The sequence below is a fragment of the Cavia porcellus genome, unplaced genomic scaffold (assembly GCF_034190915.1).
Source record: "Cavia porcellus strain 051 isolate PalLab524CR breed Dunkin Hartley unplaced genomic scaffold, mCavPor4.1 scaffold_21, whole genome shotgun sequence".
NCBI classification, from domain to species: Eukaryota; Metazoa; Chordata; class Mammalia; order Rodentia; family Caviidae; genus Cavia; species Cavia porcellus.
The window spans coordinates 57,291,516-57,315,691 of NW_026947504.1; the positions used below are offsets into that span (position 1 = coordinate 57,291,516).

The window sequence follows — 24,176 nt, forward strand, 5'->3', positions numbered from 1 at the left end:
TCCACCCACTTCTTCCAGTGTCCACAAAAGGTCATAGAGAGAAGAGATGCTTTAGTTCTACATATTTAGTATCAACATACTTAGCATCACATCTTTGTATTCAGGGTTGCAATGTATGTGCATACATTTTCTATGGGCCTTAAAAATACCTGTGCAGAAGGACCAGGGCTCTAAGGAAATTCTGATAGATTGATCCCTTCTTTATCAACTGCAAAAATGACTTTCATATTCAGCTCATGTAACCATTAGCTAACCCCTTGGCTTCTCCGGCACCTTTGCTCACTTGCCTTTTGTTATCTGTACATCAATCCCTGGAATCTGAGCATCCTGGATTGCTGTAGAGGTACTTGGTCTCAGCGGAACGTGACCTCCAGGCTAACTAGAGCGCTGCCTGAGCTTTGCCCTGGGACTTCCACTGGGCCTCTGCAGAGGTGATCCTAACTCAGCCAGCACTGGCGGGGTTGAATTTCATATAGTCGATAAAATCTTTTGTACAAGGAAATGGATTGTCTAGCTTTGTTGAGATTTCTCTATTTTTGGAGTCCTGTGATGGGAGAATTACTACTGGAATGAGGAAATGGTCAGTCTCATTAAATTAGAATCAGTATTTATTAATATAATTGTACTACACTTGAAAATTCCAACTTTAGTATCTTGTATGAGTAAATATACTTATTTTTCTCAAGTCTAAGTCTTCATATAGGCCCTGATATCAAGAGACTAATTGCACAAAGGACTCCTGACAAGCTCGTGATGATTTCACTATAGCTGGGCCTACGTAAGCGCAGACCTGCTTCGGATGTTCAGAAACATTGTTCTGTTCTGTGTCCAGGCCAACTCTAGCTACTGTAACTAATGCTTCAGCCTTGTATTGAACTTAAGTAAACACCTACACTCTGAAACTCCTCTGTGCTTATGCCCATCTTTGGAGTCGAGTTTATTGACACATACACTCTGTCCCTTCAGTGACAAAGCTGACAGCTTCAAAGTACTTTCACTGAAGCCTGCGAGAAGAGGGGAGACTCAAGAAGTTCCTGGTACTTGCCAGGGCTGGGAGAGGGAGGATCATGCAAAGTGGCCAACGTCTCTTGGCACAGACATGTGCCCTTGAGATTCCTTATAGCAGAACATGACGTTCTGGCCTCTATCAGGATCCAAACCACTTTCAAAGTGCTATACTTTGCTCTGAGTGGCCAAATATCATAAGCATCACTCAGTTTTAACTTACATAACCCTGGCATTCCAAAGGCAACATGCACCACCATGCAGAACCGATGCGGTGTTTGTATGAAGGTAGTAACGCTTCAGACGGCGCTTAATCTCAAAAGATAGTGTCAAATCATTCTCAACTTGAGATGTGTGCTTGACAAGCATTCTTCTTGCCCTGGACTTTTGTTCATAGCACTTCAAAACTCTGTGAGAGAGAGAGAGAGAGAGAGAGAGAGAGAGAGAGAGAGAGAGAGACAGAGACAGAGACAGAGACAGAGACAGAGACAGAGGGAGACAGAGAGGGAGAGAAACACTGGGTCCTGCACACCGAGGTCAGCTCTCTGCACATAGTTTTCCAGTTCCTGACCCTTTTGGATTGTGACTGGGCTGGTCAGCAGATATGTAATTTTACTCCCAGACAGCAAAGACTGTGACAATAGGCCAAAATCTTGTCCAACATCTACTTTTTAGTATTTACATCCAGCAAATGATACTGTTTTGTTTGGGTAGTTGATAAGAGATACCCAAATACTTTGTGAATTGGGAGACAGGCTACCATTTGCTAGTGTGTGTGTGTGTGTGTCTGTGTGTTTCTGGAGATAAAAGTTATATTCAATTGATGTGATTCTTACTAGATCTAAGAGGGATCAAACTCACTGCCTAGTGAGATACTAGAATGCAGGACTTCAGTGGTAGGGGCTTTTCTCCAGCCACTTTCACTTGCAGATTGAATTCATTTCAGACCCACAAGCAACTAGCTCAAGTTTACACAGGGAGTTGGTAGCTGACCAGGGTCTGGAAATTCTTTCTACCAAGAGTGTATTGATTCTCCCAACTACAAGCTGGAGAATTAGAATTCCTTTTTGCACCTGTAATGCTTTTGCTGCAGCAAATCTTAGCAGAAAAAAGATAAAGGCAATAGGTAAGAATTTGATGATAGAGTCTTGGATCTTTCGATACATGGGCTTTTCATGGAAGTCTTTTGTTTTGTTTTTGAGATGAGGTTTCACTCTGTAATCCAGGCTGGCCTTGAATTCTCAGAACTCACTATGTAGCCCAGGCTGGTGTCAAACGGGCGAGCCTTTGACCTTAGACTAAGTGCTGGGATTACAGTCATGGGCCACAAAACCTGAAGTCATATATTTACTGGTCACAAAAGAAATTAAAAGTACACATTGTATGTTTTAGTAAGATGAAAAAGCTATGCAAAACTTACACAATACAAGATGACATGTGCCTATTCCTGAGATGTAATTACAGAAAGAAGTTATCCAAGCAGAAGAGCCTGGCTTAGAATTTGTGGAATGTCTCTTGTAATCGATATTGTTGGAAACGCACAGAGAAGTGAAATGAACAAGCAACCAGCCCTGCTGTTTGCCTCCTTCCTGTTTCTATTATACTCACCAAGGAATTTAATTTTGGATGCTCTGACAGGTACAGGAAGGAGTGAGGTGCAGAGGGGGCTGAAGTCTCCAGAGCTGGCTTTCAGGAGCTCTGACAATGCTGTGTTCAGAAAATTGCTGTAAATGGCTTTCAAAGCCCCAGAGTTTGTTTAGAGAAAATCTTGATGGCATTGATAGATTCCTCCTCTTCTGACAGTCACAAAGAAAGGGTGTAGTGTAGAGAATTAAACGATTCATTCCAAACATCTTATGGGTTCCCTTTAGACCTCCTGCTCCGATCCACTGTGGCTGCGCTCCAACCTTTTCATCTGTGGTGAGGTCATCTTGTTGGGGCACACAAAAGGATTCCAGGGGAACACGAGTCCCGGGCTGCGGCTATTCAGAGCATTCATCCCTCCTGGCTGCTCAGCGCTAACAATGAACCTTCTCAGCCTTACATGTGTCCCTCACTGCTGCCGCCCCAAGACAGGGGTTAGATGCCTTTCAGGGAACCCCCCGGAGGCACACAATGCATTTATTATAATGTCCAAGCCCTAAGAAGGGCCTGGGAACATTGTGGAGGGGCCTATAATTAAGTTCACTTAATAATAAAAAACCCACACACTTCTTAGCTATTGCAAGAAGTGAAAATAAAACCATCCTCTCCCTCTCCTTTCCCCTCCCAGTCTAGCCCTCTCTTTTACAAATAAGAAAAGCCACAGTTCTATTTTCTTTTTTTAAGTAACAATTGCAAAGGACTTCGGCTAGTAGGGAAAGGGAAATTAAATTACTGGAGAACATTCCTTCCATGTCCAAAAAAAAAAAAAAAACTTTTGCCTACTCAGGTAGTTACACACGGAGAGGATTTGTTAAAAGCCCCTTTCTCTAATCACTCAGATTCAGCTTCCAAAGGCTTCTCTGGGCAGTGACCCACTAGCAAAGGGACCCTCTTTGGGACTAAGTTGCCACTTGGATGGGCACTTTCTCAGGTCACCAGTGTGCCCAGGAAGGAGGGAGCAATTAGCAGTGTCCCCCCACAGTGTTCCACATCCTGGTCTCCATCTCTGAACGCCCGTATGTGTCCCTAGACAGCTTCTGAGGACGAAGGACAGTAAGAAGTTTCCGAAAATATGGAGAAGCTATAGAAGTGAAGCCACACTGGAAGAGCCAAGGCTGAGGCAGTAGGAATGACGCAGGGGACACACACAATGGCCATGTGACATGCACTACTGAGAGGACGGAGTGGAACAATGTATGAAATTATTCAGCAGATTGCTGCTGCAAAAACGTGAGCTGTCATTAGTATTAATTATGCAACTACACTTTAAAGGTACTTATTAGACTGAAATTGCATCATTGGATGATTCAATTCACAGAACAAGCATCTGGCTAGAAAAACAAGGCAAACCATGTGGACACACAGGGTAATTATACCATATTGGAAATTTGATTGCTTTTCATTTCTTTTCTTAAAATGTTTTTGCAGTGCGTGTGATTGAACCCAACCGAGCACATGCTAGGCAAGCACCGTACCACTGAGTTACGTCTCTAACCCTTACTTTTGTTTTTCTTCTACAGTTGATGAGCACGAAACATGGTAGCAAAAGAAATAAATGGACATTATCTTTTCTTTTGTGCTATCTATAATTATCTAAAATGAAATTATAGACCCAAACAATTTCAGTGTATGTAGCTGAAGAATGTGACATTATTAACAAGACTAGGTTTTCCAACCTAAAAGAAAGCACACACACATCAGTGCCCCAGTGTTTCTGACTACATTGTCAATGGCAAGAGGAGCTTCTTACCACATGGGTAGAGAGAGATGAACTGGCTTTTAAATTGTGACAGCAAGCTCATGGATAAAGGTCAGCACAAGAATGGGAAGGTGGGACTTTGAAAGAAAAAAGAACCAGGCCTCAAAAAAGCTTTTAAAAAAATAGTGAAAGAAATCTCCAATTGCCACTCAGTTCAAGCATTCTGCCTTTTACTTTACGTTTAAGTAATTTCTATGTGAATGTTTTCAATAAATAGTTTGTCGTACAAGCATTTGCTATTTTGACTACTGTTTTAAACATCAAAACACAGTAGTGGGGAAATTTTGAGAAGCATTAGAAGAATAAAAAGCAGTTATTTGAGTCAAGAAATCTTTATCCTTCCACTCGCTCAGGCAGTAGAAAGAATCAGACATTTGCTCTTCATTACTAAAAGGGTTTTTTAGAAGTCACTTGGGAAAGCAAGCATGCTAACGATCTTTTGATTCCTTTTGGCTTTGGTCAAGAAAATGGAATTACTGAGAAAATCCAACCTTTATAAAATACTGCTGTTGGAACAATTTTTCAGTGGGTTAACTACCCGCTGGGGGGAAAAACTGTTTGCTGGATAATACAGAAGGGAGAAAATAAAGATACTCACTAGACAAAAACATGGTAGGTGGCATGTACAGAGATTTAAGTACAACATGAAAATGTGGCCTCAAAGGCTCAGTTTGATAGAGTCACTTTTCCTACTGGAAAAAATAAGGCCAAACACTGCAATTCTTTACTGCCTTTTTAACCCCGACCTTTTATAAAATCGATTCTTCTGAGGACTTCTAGACCCCTCAGTGATTGTCCGTTTCCATGTGCCAGTCCCCTGGTTACTCTTCTGAATTCTGATTACCAGACAAGGCGCAGGAAGAGCCAGAAATGCCAGAATTACACAGTGACTGCCTGAGTTCGCTTTGTATTTATCTTCTTTTGAGAATACTCTTTATTCCTATCTTGTTTCAAGTCCTAAGGTCGTTAGGGTAGTAAAGGGCATTTGTTAAACATTGGACAACATGGTAGAGGTGAAGATCTGCTGTAGAATCCGAGGGATGTCCTTAGTGTCCATGGCAATGAAAGATCGGCCGGCTGGTAGAGTTCTCTGAAGCCTGCCAAGAGAGAAGGGAGAAAAAAATGATCAGTGCAAGCTGAGACTTCCCTTCCACCTCCTGCCCTGGTAAGCCAGGAGCATCCAAATGGGTCTTGAGGAAAGGAAGTTTTCACTTCCATCTTGCTACTGCCTGCAATTGAATTGGCTGTTGCTAGGCAACAAACAGCCTGGGAGAGCAACAGGCAGAGACCCAGTGAAAGCAGTGAACCGAAAGAAAAAGTCTTTTCAGTTAGAAAATCAGTGAATTTGAAGAGAAAAATTCGTCCCTTTTCATGACTGTCAAGTCCTGGTATTTAATATTCCCTCCATTAGACAGAGCACTAGGGGCCCATCTGGAGTTAGCTCACCTGGGTCCAGCAAAATGTGTTGACCTCATACTGGACTTCAGAATACTTTTCCTTCCAGCCCCCAAAAACATTCCCAGGTGTTCTCCCCCACCCCCCCCCCTTTTTTTTGTTCCATACCATACAACATGAACTGCAATCTGGATTACCCAATAGCTACTTTGATGACATTGAGGTTATACAGGCTTATAGTGTTTTTTTTAAATGCCAATTTGCCATTTGAAACAAAAGGCCATTTTTGAAGGCAATAAAACTGCAAGACACAGTTTTATTCAAAAGAATGCCTCCTTTGATTGTGCCAACAAAGTTTGGTTTTGGAATGACATTTCGTGAAAGTCAACCATCCTGCGTCGTATCATACATTTGGCATGCCCGGTAGACCAGCTAACTCTGCAACGTATCTTTTGCCAGTGGATGTTGGACCATTTCCCTAGGAAACCACAAGGGTATTATTGTGCCTTCTTAAGTACTCAAACAGGATCTGTTCACTAGAAAGACAAAATAGTCATTTCAGCTCAACCATTTGGGTTTGCTGTCCGCCTAATACTGAGCTGGTGCTGAGGAAATATGGGGGGGAAGATATGCTTTGCATTCAAGGACAAGAAGGTTCCAGAAGATGGAAAGTCTAATGCGTGAAAGTGAGGAAAAAGTCAGTTGTAATAAAGTGACTGTGATCACATGCTATTAAGTCTGTTCTTAACTTTATAAGCCTGAAGTAAGATGAAGAAAATAAGAAGAGAAAAAAGATGTTAATGTTGAGATGCTAAATAAAGCATTTCTTAGTTTATATAGGACTCTGGGCCACAGACTATGTGGAAAAGCAAAAATAGGCCCTTGTGCCTTAGGAAGGATTTTTTTTTTTTTGCAGAGATGTTATGCTTTCACTTGTGTTCTCTGCTTTTTATAAGTATGCTAAAAGAAAAACCATAAGGTCTTTCTATTTGTACTTCAAAAAGATAAATGGTAGTGTGTTTAAGTTATAAAAGTGTTTCCAAATCTCTCCTTTCATGTCATCTCCAGTGATATTTATTATCTGACTGTAAATTTTTCCAGTCAGTATTCAGCACACTCAGTGTGGTATGTAACTAGTATAATGTCTTACTTTGTCTCCAAGTATTTCATCTGCCCTGTATCACCAGTAAAGATGGATATATTTATAAAACTTACTGGAGAGACAGTTAATTTTATACACACATATGCATACTGGAGATATCAGTACACACATATGCATACCTGTACATATGTATGTCTACATATAATATATAGAGACATTAATATATACTTTTTATGCCACAAAAATACTAGACGCTCATTATTTTGAATATAACTTGAACATAAACTAATTAGACTGATTTTTTGGGACTCTGATATTAAGTGCCAAATTTATAAAATACTTAACTTGCTAATGGACAAGTCAGTTTGCTAATTTTTTTGTTAGTTTAAATAAAAACTGAAAATAAGTAATTTTAAATTATGATTGCATATGCAAACAAAATCTAGATAATCATATTCCCTCAACTAGACTGCAAGCTCCTTGAGGGTAGCATCGCCCAGATTCTGTTTTTCGTCTGTGTCCCCACTGCCTTTCATGATGCTAAAATCATGAGATCCAGTAGTCCTCCACTTGACCTTAGCGGTAGGTTGTGCTATGTGATGACACTTACCTGGTTGCTTGATCACCTAAAGATCCAATAAAAATAGCAAAAGCATTTACTTGAGGTTCACTTGTCAGGATCTGAGCGAACTTTGCAGGATGTATTCCATATCGTGACAGGTTTGCATCACTCAAGACTATGACAAAATACTCATCAGCTTCTTCTTTGACAATTTCCTTGATGGCATGTTTTGTCCCCTCTAGTGTATGGTCCCCACTCATGCAGAACTGTGAATGGGCATGCATTGTCTGGAGGTTAAGAAACAATTAGGAAAGCCACAGGTGAGAAGCTGATTTTTATACCAACGTCATGATTCTACTGACCATTAAAATGCACAAATATCAATTATTACAGCTCAGCAATAAGTCCTGAGTGAGTTTATTTAATTTGCACATGAGAGTGACAGCAAGACATGGTGATATATTTGGCAGACTTTCATTAGAAACAAGAAATATTCCAAAACTCTCACAATTGCTACTTACTTTTAAAACTCAAGCTTCCACGTAAAGTGAGAACTTGTAAGAAAGTATAAAAACTTGGTATCACAGTTGAGGATGGGTGTGATACAGGAGAAAAATGAGGAATAGCTTAAGTTTCTAATTATTATACTGTAACACTAAACACTATACTCACATCAGCAGCAATGGAGGAAATTTGATTGAAAATCATGAGTGTATTTTTTTTATCACAGATGTAAGCATGTAAAATTGAATTTATCCTTAGAAAATATTAAGCAATACATAAAATTGAGCCTACAGCGTACTCTAAAAGGGTAAATTTTTTTTGCCTTATACTTAACATGTAGGACAAATGAGAAGATGCAGTTATAGAATCGTTTTTCTTAAAATGTTTTATTTTAAAAAGCAAAACAGAAAAAAGGATAGATATATATGTGTGTTAGAATCTTAATGCAATACTGACAGATACAATCCCAAGCCAATATTGATTACTCTGAAAATATCTAGCAGCAAATTAAAATTTGCATGGCATAGAAAAGGATTTTAAGCAAGATGTTTTCTCTGTTTAATGCCTGAATGTGAAACAGTCTTTTTCTTTCCTTTTTTTAACCTAACGTGATAGAATTTTTTACAATATAGAGATAACTGAAGACATTTACCTTCAGAATTTCTAGTCTTTGCTTATTGTCCTTTGGAATTTTGTCAACTGGAACTAGACCAATGTTGTAGCCATCTCCAGAGTGTCCAGTGATATCGTACTACATGCAAGAGAATCAGAGAGTTAGAAACCTCTGAACACTGTGGAACTATCTTTGGATCATAAATCTCCAAGTGTTTGGGCTATTAATTATCTAAATTGCTCAGCATTTAACCATAGGAAATGCAGAGAGACAGACAGTGTTTAACAACAAAGGCAAACAAATTCTACATTTGTTCATTTCAGATCCATCTCCTTTGTGACCAGGGGTCTTTACAAGCAGTAGAAAGTATTCAGGTTGCTCTGGATTCCATTCATAACTTTCAGGGGAATCTTTTTACCACCCCATTCCACACCCCACATATTGATTGACAGAATTAAGGGTGGTCTTGAAGCTCCCAGCTCCCAGAATGCCTGCTCTTTATAACCTTCCATAAGTGTGGGCAGGACCTGTAAATAAGATGGGCTGTCACGTGTGATTATGTTTATTTATACAGCAAAGGAACTTGGCAGATGTAATTAAATTTATTTGATTTTGAGTCACTCAGAAGGAAGATAAATTGGGAGAGAATACTGTAATCACATGCCCTTTAAAAGCAGACACTTAGGCCATGCCCAGAGAACTCCAAGCAGCTGGCAGGGGCCTAAATTCAGTGCCAGGCACTGAGCGTGCGTGGGTTGAAACCCAGAACACAGGGAAGCCTTGGAACGTTGCTCCCTGCTGGTAAGACCACACCCCACATTTCAAATCACAGGAGGACACATGGGAGGCCCCGTGGGCCTAACTGGCCCACATAGAGCAAACTCCGAGCTGCTAGCAGTTGCCTGCTGTCTGTCCCGGGAGCCAAAAGTGGGCCAGGTGATTCCCAGTGCAGGGGGAAGCTTTGAAACATTGCTCGAAACCCAAAACAGGAAAATGACAAAACGAAAGAGCAAAATGCAATCTCAAACTTCCCACCCAACCCAAGCAAGCCTAGGAGGCATGGACACAGAAGAAAATATAAGCCATACACCTGAAATTCCTGAAATGATAACAACTGAAGTAAATAAATAACTCTGGGAAGCTATAAAAGAACTCAAATCAGAAATAGTCTCCCAGGTAAAAGAAGAAATGATAAATGTAATGAAAGAAATGTTGAACACATCTAAAGAAAATATAGTTAAAAAATTAGAGAGACAATGCAAAAAGATGGAAACTCTGAATGAACAATACAAGAAACAACCAGAATTCATGAAGCATATTAAAAAAGATATACAGGAAATAAAAAATTCCATCAAAAGTTGGCAAAACTACCTCAACGAATGTGAAAATAGGATTTCAGACCTTGAAGACAACATTGCAGCTAGTGAACAAGAAAGGAAAGATCTTTTAAAAATAACAAGGAACCAGGAAATAACAATTGAATAACTGTAAGATGAAGCAAAGAAAAACAATATAAGATTGATAGGTATAAATGAAAAGGAAAGTGATAACACAAGTGATATCAAGAGGCTATTTACAGAGGTAATAGCTGAGACATGAGAATGGAAACTGACATACAGATCAGTGAGGCATATAGAACTCCAAATAGCCATAACCAAAATAAAACTACACCCAGACATATAATAATCAGCATCCCAGAAATCCAACACAAGAACAGAATATTAAAAGCTGCTAGAGAGAAGAGACAGATCATCTATAAAAGAAAGCCTACAGACTCACAGCAGACTTCTCAACACAAACATTGAAGTCAAAAGAGCACCGAGTGAAGTATTTCAAAACCTAAAGGAAAATGACTTTCAACCCAGAGTGATGTACCTTGCAAAATTGTCCTTCAAAATGGATGGAGAAATAAGATACTTCCACGACAAAGGACAGCTGAAGAACTTCATGACCACCAAACTAACCCTGCAAAGAATACTCAAAGACATTCTAGACAGACATAGGAAAAAACCACTAAACAAGGAAAACAAACAAAGCGGAAAGGTAAAGAATCAACAGCAGAAAGATAAGATGTCAAAAGTAAACCAATATACATGACTTATAACCATTAATGTAAATGGCCTCAACTCACCAATTAAAAGAAACAGACTAGCAGAATGGATCAAGAAACAACATCCAACCATATGCTGTATACAGGAAACTCATGTAACCTAAAAGGAGGGTCATAGACTGAAAGTCAAACATTGGAAAACAATATTCCATGCAACAGGATCCCCCCCAAAAGCAGGGGTAGCTATTCTGTTTGCAGAACTTCAAACCATGAATGATCCAAATAGATAAAGACGGCCATGACATACTAGTTAGGGGAAAACTTCAAGAGGAAGAGATAACAATCTTAAATATATATGCACCAAATTCGGGAGCACCCAGCTATATGAAACAAATATTAACAGAAATGAAAAACAAAATAAATGGGGCTGGGGATTTAGCTGAGCGGCGTAAGTGCCTGCCTTGAGAGCAGGCAGTTGTGAGTTCGATCCCTGGTACCAATAAAAAGGAAAAAGACAAAAAAAAAAAAAAAAAGAAAAACAAAATAAATAATAACACAATCATAACAAGAGACCTTAACATGCCATGACACAAAGACACAGATCAACTAGACAGAAAATCAGCAAATAAATAACAGAACTGAATCACTCCTGTGAACAAATGGACTTAGCAGATGTATACAGAGTGTTCCTCCCAATAACATCAGAATATACATTCTTCTCAGCAGCACATGGAACTGAAATAGATCATATACTAGCCCAAGGAACATGCTTAAGTAAATGCAAAAGAATTGAAATTATTCCATGCATATTATCAGATCATAGTACCATAAAACTAGAAATTAATGACAAAAGAAACTGCAAAAAGCCCACAAACATATGGAAATTGAATAATACACTCCTGAGCAATCAGTGGGTTACAGAGGAAATTAAACAATAGTTGCAGGCAAATAAAAATACAAATACATCTTACCGGAACCTGTGGGACTCAATGAAAGCAGTCCTCAGAGGAAAATTCATTGTGGTGAATTCCCACATCAGGAAAACAGAACAAACACAAATAAACAACCTGATTCTATACCTCAGATATCTAGAAAAAGAGCAAGTCAAGCCCAAAGCCAAAAGAAGGGAGGAAATTATAAAGGTCAGAGAAGAAATCAATACAATAGAGACTAAGAAAATAATTCAAAGAATTAATGAATCAAAAAGTTGGTTCTTCGACAGTATAAATAAAATTGACAGGCTTCTAGCCAACCTTATTAAACAAAGAAAAGAAAAAAAACCTCATGCAATAAGGAATGAAAAGGGTGAAATCACCTCAGACCCTGTGGAAATACAGAAGATCACCAATACCTATTTTGAAAAGTTCTACTCTCATAGGCTTGATAACACAGAAGGAATGGACAGATTCCTAGAAACATATGAATTACCAAAGTTGGGTCAAGAAGATGTAAAACTGCTGAATAACCCAATTTCAATGAACAAAATTGAAAATGTAATTAAATCCCTACCAACAAAGAAAAGCCTTGGTCCAGATGGATTCACTGCAGAATTCTACAAGAAACTCAAAGAAGATTTAATGCCAGACTCTCAGACTCTTCAATGAATTTGAAACTCAAAGAAGATTTAATGCCACTCCTCAGACTCTTCAATGAAATTGAAAGGGAAACAATCCTCCCTAACTCATTATTCTACTACCAAAACCTTAGAAAGACCCAATCAAAAAACAAAACTACAGGCCATTTCCCTAATGAACACAGATGCAAAAATTCTCAATAAATTTTGGCAAACAGAATGCAGAAAATCAAGAAGATTATACACCATGACCAAGTGGGACTCATCCCAGGAATGCAGGGATGGTTCAACATATAATCAATAAATGTAATCCACCATATCAATAGAGCCAAAAATAAGAACCACATGATCACTTCGATAGATGTAGAAAAAGGTTTTGATAAGGTCCAACACTTATGCATGATAAAAAGCTTACAGAAAATTGGAATAGATGGTCTTTACTTCAATATGATAAAAGTCATCTATAACAAACAAACAGCCAGGATCATATTAAATGACCAAAAACTGAAATCAGGAACAAGACAAGGATGTCCATTATCACCACTCCTATTCAATACAGTGCCGGAAATACTAGCCAGAGCAATTAGACAGTAGAGAGAAATAAAAGGAGTAAGGATAGGAAAAGAAGAAGTTAAATTATCATTATTTGCAAATGACATGATACCCTACATAGAAGATCCCCAAACTCCATTGAAAGACTCCTAGATATAATAAATAAATTCAGGAATGTAGCTGGATACAAGTCAACACAAAAATCAATAGCATTCCTATACACTAACAACAAAATCACTGAAAGAGAAATAAGAGAAGCCACATCCTTTACAATAGCATCCGAAAAAATGAAATTCTTAGGAATTAATCTAACAAAAGAAGCAAAAGAGCTATTCAGGGAAAATTATAATATCCTGAAAAAGAAATCGAAGAGGACCTCAGAAAATGGAAAGACATCCCTTGCTCATGGATAGGAAGAACAAACATTGTGAAAATGGCCATTCTCCCAAAACTGTTATACAGATTCAATGCAATCCCAATAGAAATACCATCAACATACCTTATAGATCTAGAGAAATCACTCCTAAATTTCATCTGGAACCAGAAGAGACCTAGAATCGCAAAGGCAATTCTAAGCAGCAAAGACAAAACAGGAGGCATCACAATCCCTGACTTGAAGTTGTACTACAAAGCAACAGTAGTAAAATCAACATGGTATTGGAATCAAAACAGAGCTGAAGATCAATGGAATAGATTAGAAGATACAACCACAACTACAAACACACTCAACCACCTTTTGATAAAGGGCCAAACACGTCCACTGGAAGAAAGATAGTCTCTTCAATAAATGGTGCTGGAAAAATTGGCTCTCCATATGCTGAAAACTAAAACTAGACCCATGCCTATCACCATGTTCTAAACTACAGTCCAAATGGATCAAAGATGTAAATATTAAAACAGAAACCCTAAATTTGTTGGAAGACAAAGTATGTAAAAATCTTGAAGACACAGGAGTAGGTAGAGAATTTATGAACAAGAATCAAACAGTTTTGTTTTGTTTTTCCTTCTGATACAGAAAGGATAGGTACACAGGTACAGACTCATGCATGCACAGAACGTCTAAAAAGTTTATGAGAATCGATTGTATAATAGACGATGAAATGAACAGCTATTTTGAAGAAAAAGAAACACTAAGGTACTCAGTGCTGATTCCATATGGTCATGATGTGAAATCCAACAATACTATTATTCTTTGTTCAGAGTGATTTTAATCTGTTTTGCTTTTTTTAAATTTCAACATACGTGAAAGTATGGACAGCTATTTTGAAGAAAATGAGAGACATTATGGCAGCCATTGTTGACTTCCTTATTGTCCGGTCTTGAAGACCTAAAATGCCTTCATCATCCTGTTCTGATCAGTTTTATACTATTTTGTTTTGTATGAACTTATTGTATGTGAAGCTATGGACAACTATTTGGAAGAAAACAGAAATATGACAGACAGTGAAGATCTCGGGTTGTCTTGTTTTGAAATTTGTGTCTCTTACATCGTTAGCTTATGATCTGCTTTGTTCTGTTTTATTCTGTTTAATTTTACCCTCTTTAAAAAAAAATAAAAGCAGATACTTAGGCCAGGGATATAGCTCAGCAGCATAAGTGCTGGGTCCTGAGTTTGATTCCTGAGACAAAAACACAAAACAAACAAACAAACAACCCAGAGACTTATTTGCCTTCTTCCCCAGCTGACAACAGAAGAGGAAGACCAATTTGAAGGTGTGAGGAGAGGGAACCATGGATAAGAGCTTGAAAATAACATTTTGAAGCTGAGAGCAACAGCAGTTGAGAGCAGGCAGGGGGACAGGAACGTCTGTCCAACAAGCACAAGGTACTGTATTTCTCTGATAAGTGACATTTGCAAGCAGATCCTTCCCCAGAGCCTCCAGGTTGGAACCCAGTGCTACGGACATGTGACTTCAGCCTTGTAAGGCCCTAAGTAAAGACATCAGTTGAGCTTGTCTCGACCTCCTAAAAACAAAGCTATGAATCAACGAATAGGTATTGTAAACTGTTATTTTTGTGGTAATTTGTTATACAACACCAGAAAAAGAATAATGCATACAGTTTCCTTCTATTCACAAAAGAAACACATATTCATTGTAGAAATTATAGAAAAATTTAAAAAATGAAAATGATCTATAATTCCATTAAAGATAGCCTCTGATAATTTTTTTGGGTAGGTGCTCCTAGGTTTTTATGTCCTCTAAATGTATTTGTAAGAGGTTGTACATTCACATATGTACATATTTACATCAATATAACCATCCCCAAGCCAGCTGACAAAAAGCAGCCCATAATGTAAATGAAACCATCATATTTAAAATGAAAAGTAGACAAATACTTGTTAAATTTGATATCATGTAAAAATAGAAAGTCAGAGCTGGGAATGGTGGCACAAGCCTATAATCCCAGCACTCAGGAGGCGGAAGCAGGAGGATCCTTACAAGTTTGAGACCAGCCTCGGCTGAAAAATGAGCTCAAGGCCAGCCTGAACTGCATAGTGAGACCCTGTCTCAAACAAACAAACAATCAAGAGAGTGTGTGTCAGAAAGGGACAGTCGCCTAGGGAAATGAGATCCACTTAGACAGGTGAAATTGTGCACTGTGGGAGACATGAATGGATGAAGACATCGCCAGGAGAGTGCCCAAAGTGGAGGTCCATATAGGATGTTCAAATCTTTGTAAGTTCAGTTGGCTGCCAATTGTTATATATATGCTCTCATCACCTCCTTTGATAATAACCTGTGAGGAAGACACAGTCAAATTTCATATATTTGGATTGCTAAGGCTCTAGGTTTGAATTTGATAGTATGGGCAGTCCTTGCCTCTGATCTGTCCCTCAGTCCCTCGGACCATGGGTGCTTACATCGTTGGCACCTACCCCAGGGAAACAGACCTAGGAAAGAGGCTCATGCAGCATCTGGAAGCAAGGTGGGGTGCTCTGATCGGGACCATTGGAGATCCTGGGCTCTAGGAGCATGACCTACCAATGGATTCTTAGCGGGCCTAGAACTCACAGCAGTCCCCCTTCAGAGGCTGTACAGCTGTGCAACACCGCATCTGGCTTTCTTTTTTTTAATACAAAGGATGACAGAAACAAATTATGGGAAAAATTAACTAACACATTATGCTAAGGATGTAACATATTCTTTTTGTACAATAAAAGTATTTTTAGTATAGTTTGCTACTAATATAGGGAAAAGGTAATAAATAAAAAATAGAAACCTAAAAGCTCCTGAAAATCGTCACATGTAGGAAATGATGAGCCATCCCATGTGCCTGAATGGGAGCTCCCATGTCTAGAGTTAGGACTGGCCAGGATGTGGAGAGAGCCTGTATGATTCTTCAGAAGTGTGCTCTCAGCTGACGAGACAGATTTGACACTTGGTCATACAGGAACTTTTATAGCCACGTAGAAAGTTTTCTTGAAAAAGTCCTGGCAGGCTGCTTTGATGACATGGCAGGAGAAGTGATCTGTGAAACAGGGTCATATACAAGACGAAATAAGATCGGTTCCCCAAAAAAGAAGTAGGCTTCTATGCTTGGCTTCAGTGTGTGTGTACGTGTGTATAATTGGTTTGACTTTTTCCTTCCTTTTAAATAACAGTTTTAGTTCTCACTGATCAGATGATAATGAATGAGACGGAATCTTTGATCATGTGATCTGTTCACAGGCTCAACGTAACTAGTTCTTGCAAGGATAAAAGTTTCTAGGAAATTATTAAATAGCAATCAAATAAGCTATTGGATGTTCAAAGCACATTACATAATAACAATCTGACAGCAACTGTTTGTCTACTGTTTTATTGGTAAATAGATCTATTCACCATTTAACTATTTGCTTAGAATCAAAAGCATACTATACTTTTCAGGTAGCAAGATAAAGATAAAGTAAATTGCAAAAATCCTTTCCCTTCCCCCTCCTTCCCATTCTTTTTTTTTTTTTTTTTTTTTAATTCCCAGTCTTGTCTTTATTTATGGTAAGGACAGTGCTACTTAGAGAAAAATCAGTCTAATTCTGTGCCTCGTTAGTGTTGCAAACGTGTGAGAAGACACTGAAGGCACAGGATGAGGCCCTGAAATGGTTTACCTGCTCTGGTTTTTCATATTCCATAGGAGCTTGGGGATTATTCTGTCCCCAAGTAGATAAAATGCTTGAAAGGAATCCAAAATGCATCCATCAGTGAGGCATTCCCTGGTGCTCCCGCAGATCATTTTACGCTTCCATTCAAAATAGTATTTCACCAGCATAATTATCTGGAGTTTGCCATAGAAGGAACCTGGTATGTTTCACAAATTGTATTTTGCTATCAAAATATTGCTTGGATTCAAGGCAAATGTATACAAACGCATTCATTTTCATTCTCTAGCTCCTGATTACCATCCATTCAGTCTAGCTCCTGCTGTGACCAACGTGAAATCAGACTGGCCAGACCTCTGAGGGTGCTTCCGTGGACGAGACAGAGGAGTCCACAGACAAGAGTCTCACTGCCACTATCAACCACCTAACGTTATGATGAGAACTTTTCTGAGTGACTAACAATTTTTATGATCATGATTTCTTGGCAGAGTATCCCTGAAATTTGGAGGCATCTTACATTTAACAGTCAACATAAATATTAAACCACAGTAGAATAAAATCCCAACTACAGAAGAATCCTAATCTTTCCTGCTTTAGAAACTTGCTTGAATGTCCATTTGCTTTTAGAATTTCATTCCTTTAGAGAAAGGAACAATAAATGAAAACAAATGTGGAGTTTTGGTTAAGACCTGCAGAGTTATCGTCAAATAAGGATGATTTATAACACTTGGAATGCAAAGAACACTATGCTTTAAACAAAAAGGTATTTGCATTTTTATAAATAAGGTTTATATTTAAATCTATTATGAAGGATATTCATTTGCTGGCTTTGGAAGAGGGTAGTTTATTGTGTGTCTACATTATAAGTTGTATAAGACAATCACCTGAGACTATTTCTGACAATTGACTGACAACATAGGAATTTTTAACTGCGTTCTAAAATCCAAATACATCATTCTAAAACAGCACTGCTGACTGTGGGCAGCAGTGAGTTAGAAGACAAATGTATGATTTGAAAGGTCAAGGGAAATGCCAAAGAACTCCTGAGTGTTAGTTAATAATCTATAGTGTTACCCAGCTAACTTTTCTTCACATAACAAAAGACAATGTAAAGAAAATAATGTTCTGAAAGTTCAAGGATTTTAGACATTTGTCTCTGACATTAACGGGCTTTTTAAAAAAATCTAGAGCAAGTCATCAAACCCCTCTAAACTCTTCTCTACTGTGTAAGTGAGGCTGGTTTAGATAACCTCTAACACTGTAAATCACTTGACCCCTCTGACAAATAGGGATAATCTCAGCTTTACAACTTCCTGGGGCCCCAAGCTGGGACAATATATTTCATGGCTGTAATGTTCAACATTTGTATAGAGCACACACTCCAGACTTCAAAGTATATCTCCTTCCAGTTCTCCTTACAGCCTTTGGTGCGGGTGTTGGCCCTCTCTATTTCACAAATGAAGAAACATGACTGGAGAGGTTAATGGACTTTCTTATATGTAGGGTTAGCAGGGGTGGAAAACACACTCAGGTAATGTGACTCTAAATCAGTGTTTTCACAACAAAGAAATAATCATTCCCCCAAGTACTCCTTTATCTCTACTTGAGTGTTTTGAGTGGTTTGACCAATATTTCTGTATCAACCACTGAGGGGCTGGGGATACAGCTCAGTGGTACAGTGCCTGCCTGGCAAGCACGAGGTCAAGAGTTTGATTCCCAGTACCAATAATAAACAACACTATACATCAACCACTTCAGAATACCTGTTGTTTAACTTTGCATAGATTCTAAAGCTATCTCTGTGTATCAATAAGAATTTATTCAAAGCCTGAGTCTCCTTGGATGATTGGTCTTCATTTCTAAACCTATAAAACATTGCTGAGGCATTAGGGAAAGCATAATCACAGATACTGAACTAAATTCATGATAGAATGACATTTTCAAGCAGGTGTCGGGTTGTGAGTCACATCTTTCTATAGCCTTGTAAGAGTAAGCTCAGCTTTTGACCAAAATATTTTTGAGACAACTATATCTATTATTTAAATTGTTTATTCTTTTAAATGGTGGGATATTGAGATAGATATGTAAATATATATATAGATATGTATATATCTATATATATAGATAGATAGATAGATAGATATATGCTCCTGAATTATAGTTTCTTTTAAAAAATACTAATTAGGCAGAAACAGAATGGTTGCAAAATGGGGAGAAAACAACTGAGAAAGAACTCAGAATTCCTGACTTTTCACAGTCTAGATGTGCACCATTGGGCAAAGTACTTAACCTCTTTGAATCCTGGTTTTAGCATCTGTAAATAGAGGTTTGAGAAAATAATTGCTAAAGTCACTGTAATTGCTGCTTCCATGATTCTAAGAAAATGCAATGTTATATCTGAGAAATAGAATAATCCCCCCTTTTTTGTTTTAAAGCATTTATGTTTGTTCTCACTTCAAAAGTGAAATCATTTAAATGAACTAAAGATATATGGTACCTTTTCCAAAAAGAAAATTCTTGTGTCTATAAGAAATAATAATCTAGTACTGGTCCCAGGATAGAGGTTTTCTAACTCTTTAAACAGGTTTTAGTCATGGAATGATATCTCCAAATGAAATATTATAGAAAATTCCACTTTATTAAATATTAATCAATATTGGAATAAATGGAATTGTTTTAGTTGAACTGGGGATGAAGGAGATGGTGTAAAAGTGCTTCCCATTCATCTGACTCCCAAAAACAGACTTCAAAGGTTCTTTGCTATACTGTAAGAAAACTGTTTTAGAATATAGTTTATATGTCTTCATAGAAACAGTATATTTTATGTCCTATTTTCCTCTCAAAGTTACATTTCTGAATAATCAAATAAATCTGTTTTCTGGAGGCACCATTTGTATGCTTAGCAAAAAATAATTGCCAAAAACAGACTTTAAGATCAATGGAACAGATTAGAAGATGCAGACACAACTACAAAGACATCCAACCACTTTATCTTTGACGAAGAGGCCAAACATGTTCACTGGAAGAAAGATAGCCTGTTTAATAAATGGTGCTGGAAAAATTGGCTTTCCACATGCTGAGGACTAAAACTAGACCCATGTCTATCACCATGCACCAAACTAAAGTAAAAATGGATCCAAGATCTAATTATTAAAATAGAAACACAATCTATTGAAAGACAAGGTAGGTAGAAGTCTTGAAGACTTCGGGGTAGGCAAAGAGTTTATGAACAAAACGCAAACCGCACGGGAAGCACTTCAAAGAATTGACAACTGGGATCTCATATTATTAAACAGTTTCTGCACTTCAAAAGAAATCACCAACAAAGTGAAAAGAAAACCCACAAAATAGGAAAGAATTTTAGCCAGCTGTCTGTCAGACAAAGGACTTCTATCTAGAACATATAAAGAACTGAGAAACAGCAAGCCCCCAAACTCAAAGACACAATCCAAAAATGGTCAGTTAAGATGAACACACGTTTCTCAGATGAAGAAATACAAATGGCAAATAAATACATGAAGAAATATTCAACATCACTGGTCATTTGAGAAGTGCAAATTAAAACAACATTGAGATTCTATCTCACACCAGAAAGAATGGCTGCCATCGGGAAATCAACTGATAACAAATGTTGGCGGATTGTGGGGAAAAAGGAACACGTCTCCACTGAGTGTAGACTGTACAATCACTGTGGATATCAGTGTGGAGAGTCCTCAAAAAATTAGGATTCCTCAAAAAAACTAGGACGGAGGTACCCTTCAATCTAGCCATTCCTCTTCTGGGTATTTCCCAGAAAATGTCATGCCACACTGACATGTGTGCAGCACGGTTTGTTATACCTAAATCTTGGAAACAACCCAAATGCCCATCAACTGCAGAATGCATAAAAAAGTGGGATTTTTATATACTGCAGTATTACTGAGGCATAAATAAGGATAACAGGGCTTTCATAGGTAAGTGGAGGCAACTTGAGACCATACTTAGAGACGAAATAAATCGAACTCACATGCGTGATGGCCATATTGTCTCCCAAGTGCAAAAAAAAATCAAAACTGAAAGAATGAAAGATCCAAAGTATACAATAAATATTGTGATAATGAAAGGAAAAGAAAGTGTTCAAAAGGACAGAACAACTGGGAGAGAGGAAAGGAGAAGAGAAGAAGGGAAAAGATTATATGTAAATAGATATACATATATATATATATATATATATATATATATATATATATACACACACACACATACAAGATAACTATACTACTAATCTCTATTAGTTCATCAAAGGAACAGTTCGTGCTTTCATTTTTGACTATTTGATCATTTTTTCATGCCTAGATACTGTAACCTGAGCAACTGCTTCTAAGATAACAATATATAGTATATTAACTAGTGTTAATTTCCTGTTATTTTTTTGAAATTCTGCATCATTTTTGGTTTTGCTTTTTAAAGCTGGAGTTTTTAGCTCAGTGGCATAAGTACCTGCCTGGCAAATGCAAGGCTGTGAGTTTGATCATCAGTACCAAAAAAATAAATAAATAAAAATAAAAATAAAAAAGAAATAATTGCCAAACTTTTAGTGCTATTAAATACTTTGACCAAAAAAAAAAAAAAAAAACCCATAAAGCATTAAGAGGTCTTCAGAAGGCAGTTTATTTTCAGATGATAGTGAAACCATTCTCAAAGACTTGAAAAAAATCATGAATAACACACTGGAATAAAGGTAAAGGGAAAAAGTCTTTCTGACTAAATAAAATGGCTCATATAACTAGTATTCTGTTTCTCACCATAATGTTTACGTGCTGCATGAACACTGAACATTATTTGAAGATTAGGAGAATTTTTGCTGGTTACAAGCAAATAATGTTGCTTTTGTCTTAAGTGACAAATCATTGCTGTTCTTGGGAATAATCAAATTCTGCTGGCAGAGTGATTATGTGAAACTTTAAAGACTCCAAGTGGCTTAGAAATATGTCTTACCACTAAATTACCTTCTTTCTCAGTAAATTTGGCTCAAGGGTCCCTGTGGTTTGGCATGGGCCAAGCTAATGCAGAATAAAAAGAAGAGGCAGATTCCAAATGGGCCTCGTGAACCCCGTCTGTGCCGACCCCCAGCTCAGCAGCTGAGTCCACGCCAAACGAAACACAGAACAGACGCCAAGAGAGGCAAGGAGTGTCTGATCACCACGCCAGGCCAGGAGCTTCTGAAGGATTCCAAGAAAATACAGACTAGACACCTTTACAGCCTGAGGAATGGCAACAGACGATGTTAAGAACCGTCTGGAACTGGCAGTGGAGACTCTCAGATCACTGTTAAATTCCTAAGGATACCACATGTGATGTCATCCTTGCCTGGAACATTAATTTTTCACTAAGAGTTCTTCAAACTGTCATCTGTTCATGTGTAATTTAATCTTCTGAGTAAATTACAGAGTTATTCCTAGTCCGCATACCTCCTTAACAAATGAGAAAATGAAAGAAAAAAGATTAAGTTGAATATGATCACATAACATAAAGACACAGAACAGAGCACACTACACACAGCCACTGATGTATATGCATCAAGTATCTCTGAGAAGAGACCAAGAAATTCATCCACAGTAGCTGGTACCAGAGAGGGGAGCTGGGGACTCGGCGGGGACAGACGGACACTTGGTTTTCATTCTTCTTCCTTTTGTACATTTTACATTTGGTTCTATGAACACTCATTCTGCTACTCCAAAGCATGTATTTGTAAAACGGAAAATCTCTCAACAAACGTAAACAGTTCCACCTCATCTCCTGACCTCCTTCAAGGAAGCCGGGGGAGCCCTAACAGGAAGGGTGGCCTGCAGCCACTCAAACTGGACACATGTGGTAAGGGAAGGAAGAAGATGCATCTCCAGAGTGCCACTGTAGAGGGAAGGCCTGTCAGTGCTCTGGAAATAGAGTGACTATTGTGGGAGATGAAAACCCAAAGGTTCTTAAACACCAGGTGGATACAGTTATGTGGGCTGATAACGGATGACTGTCTTCCATGGTTCAAGTGATTTAAGAAATTATACTCTACCATATGTTAGAAGACCTAAAATATTTTAAAATAGATATTTTCCATATTTTCCCTTGACTTGTAAAATGGTAAAAATTAAAAATCAAAACAAATTTGCATACAAGGTAGGGGAGGATCAAGGGGGGAAATGCTGAACACCCACATTTAGGCCACAAGATACAACAAAGTCTTCATAGTTCATCTTTGCTTTTTGCTATAGCTTTTTTTTTTTTTTTTTTTTTTTTGGTGCCAGGGATTGAACTCATGACCTTGAGCTTGCCAGGCAGGCACTGAAGCCATTGAGCTAAATCCCCAGCCCTGGCTATAGCTTCTTGGTAACTAGAACCAAGAAGGAATCTTGAACAGTGCCAAGGTTTTCACTAATTGCAAGGGGAGACACATGCTACTTCTTTAAGGGAAACAGTGATACCACAGAATTCATGTTTTAATTGTCTTTGAATTCTGTACATATGCAGAGTCTGGCAACCCACAGCACTTACTGCTGAAAGCCCCTATATCACTTAATTCAGGAAGGAGTTTCTCACACAGAACTTTATACAAGGCATCCTGAGAGAGTTGGTGGCTGGGATCATTAGTATGAGCCTAATTGAAGGAAGTGATGGGTTTTATCAGTCTGTTTCTTACTGTAATCAAATAGCCATGTGCAAACAGCACAGAGCCATGACTCAGGTGAGGCACAGGTAGGATGGAAGCTTAGACTAAAATATGAAGTTGTTTATTCCTGTCAGACATGTTTGACCCATAATAAAAAGCTAGAACATTTACAGATAGACTGCGTGTCCTTTACACACACTGACACACAGCTGTACATACACCACTTCTCCCCATGGAACGTCTGATAATACCACACAGCATGTGACTGTGTTCCAAGTTATTTGCTCTGCTAAGGGCCAGGGGTGCAGGCGCCCTCTGTAGCCGACTTGAGCCTCACGCTGCGTTCTAACAGCAATGTGGGGAACCCCATCTCTATGTTCAGAGCTCTGAAACACAGGCTGCATGGCAAGAGGAACAAGAGCAAAATGGAAATAGTTTAAACGAGAGGGTGCTTCTCTCCCAGAGCGGTCATCTTCACTGTGAGCTGGGAAGACGTGTATTATGGTGTAATCCTTGCCCATGTGGAAAGGGAAGATGAGGCGGAGAACAGCATACTTTGTGGCTTTGCTTAAACCTTGGACGGTTCCCTGGTGGCAACAGGACAGCAGAACATGGGTTTAGGGCATGAGAATGAGGAAAAGGAGGCTCTGAGAAATCTTGGCACAGACTTTGATACTTTCAAGCGGCAGTTGTGTCTTT

General features: G+C 38.4%; 1 protein-coding gene across 1 annotated transcript in view; it reads right to left on the minus strand.

Moving 5' to 3' along the window:
* Positions 1 to 4,561: 4,561 nt before the first annotated feature.
* The window catches only part of Vwa8 (von Willebrand factor A domain containing 8), a 360,850-nt gene continuing 341,235 nt past the window's right edge, over positions 4,562 to 24,176 (minus strand). Inside the window, exons 43-45 of the mRNA XM_003477459.5 lie at positions 8,624 to 8,722; positions 7,516 to 7,754; positions 4,562 to 5,505 (exon numbers count right to left, since the gene is read on the minus strand). Coding sequence (XP_003477507.2) covers positions 5,397 to 5,505; positions 7,516 to 7,754; positions 8,624 to 8,722 — 447 coding nt within the window. The 3' untranslated portion in view covers positions 4,562 to 5,396. The remainder of the gene's footprint in view (positions 5,506 to 7,515; positions 7,755 to 8,623; positions 8,723 to 24,176) is intronic.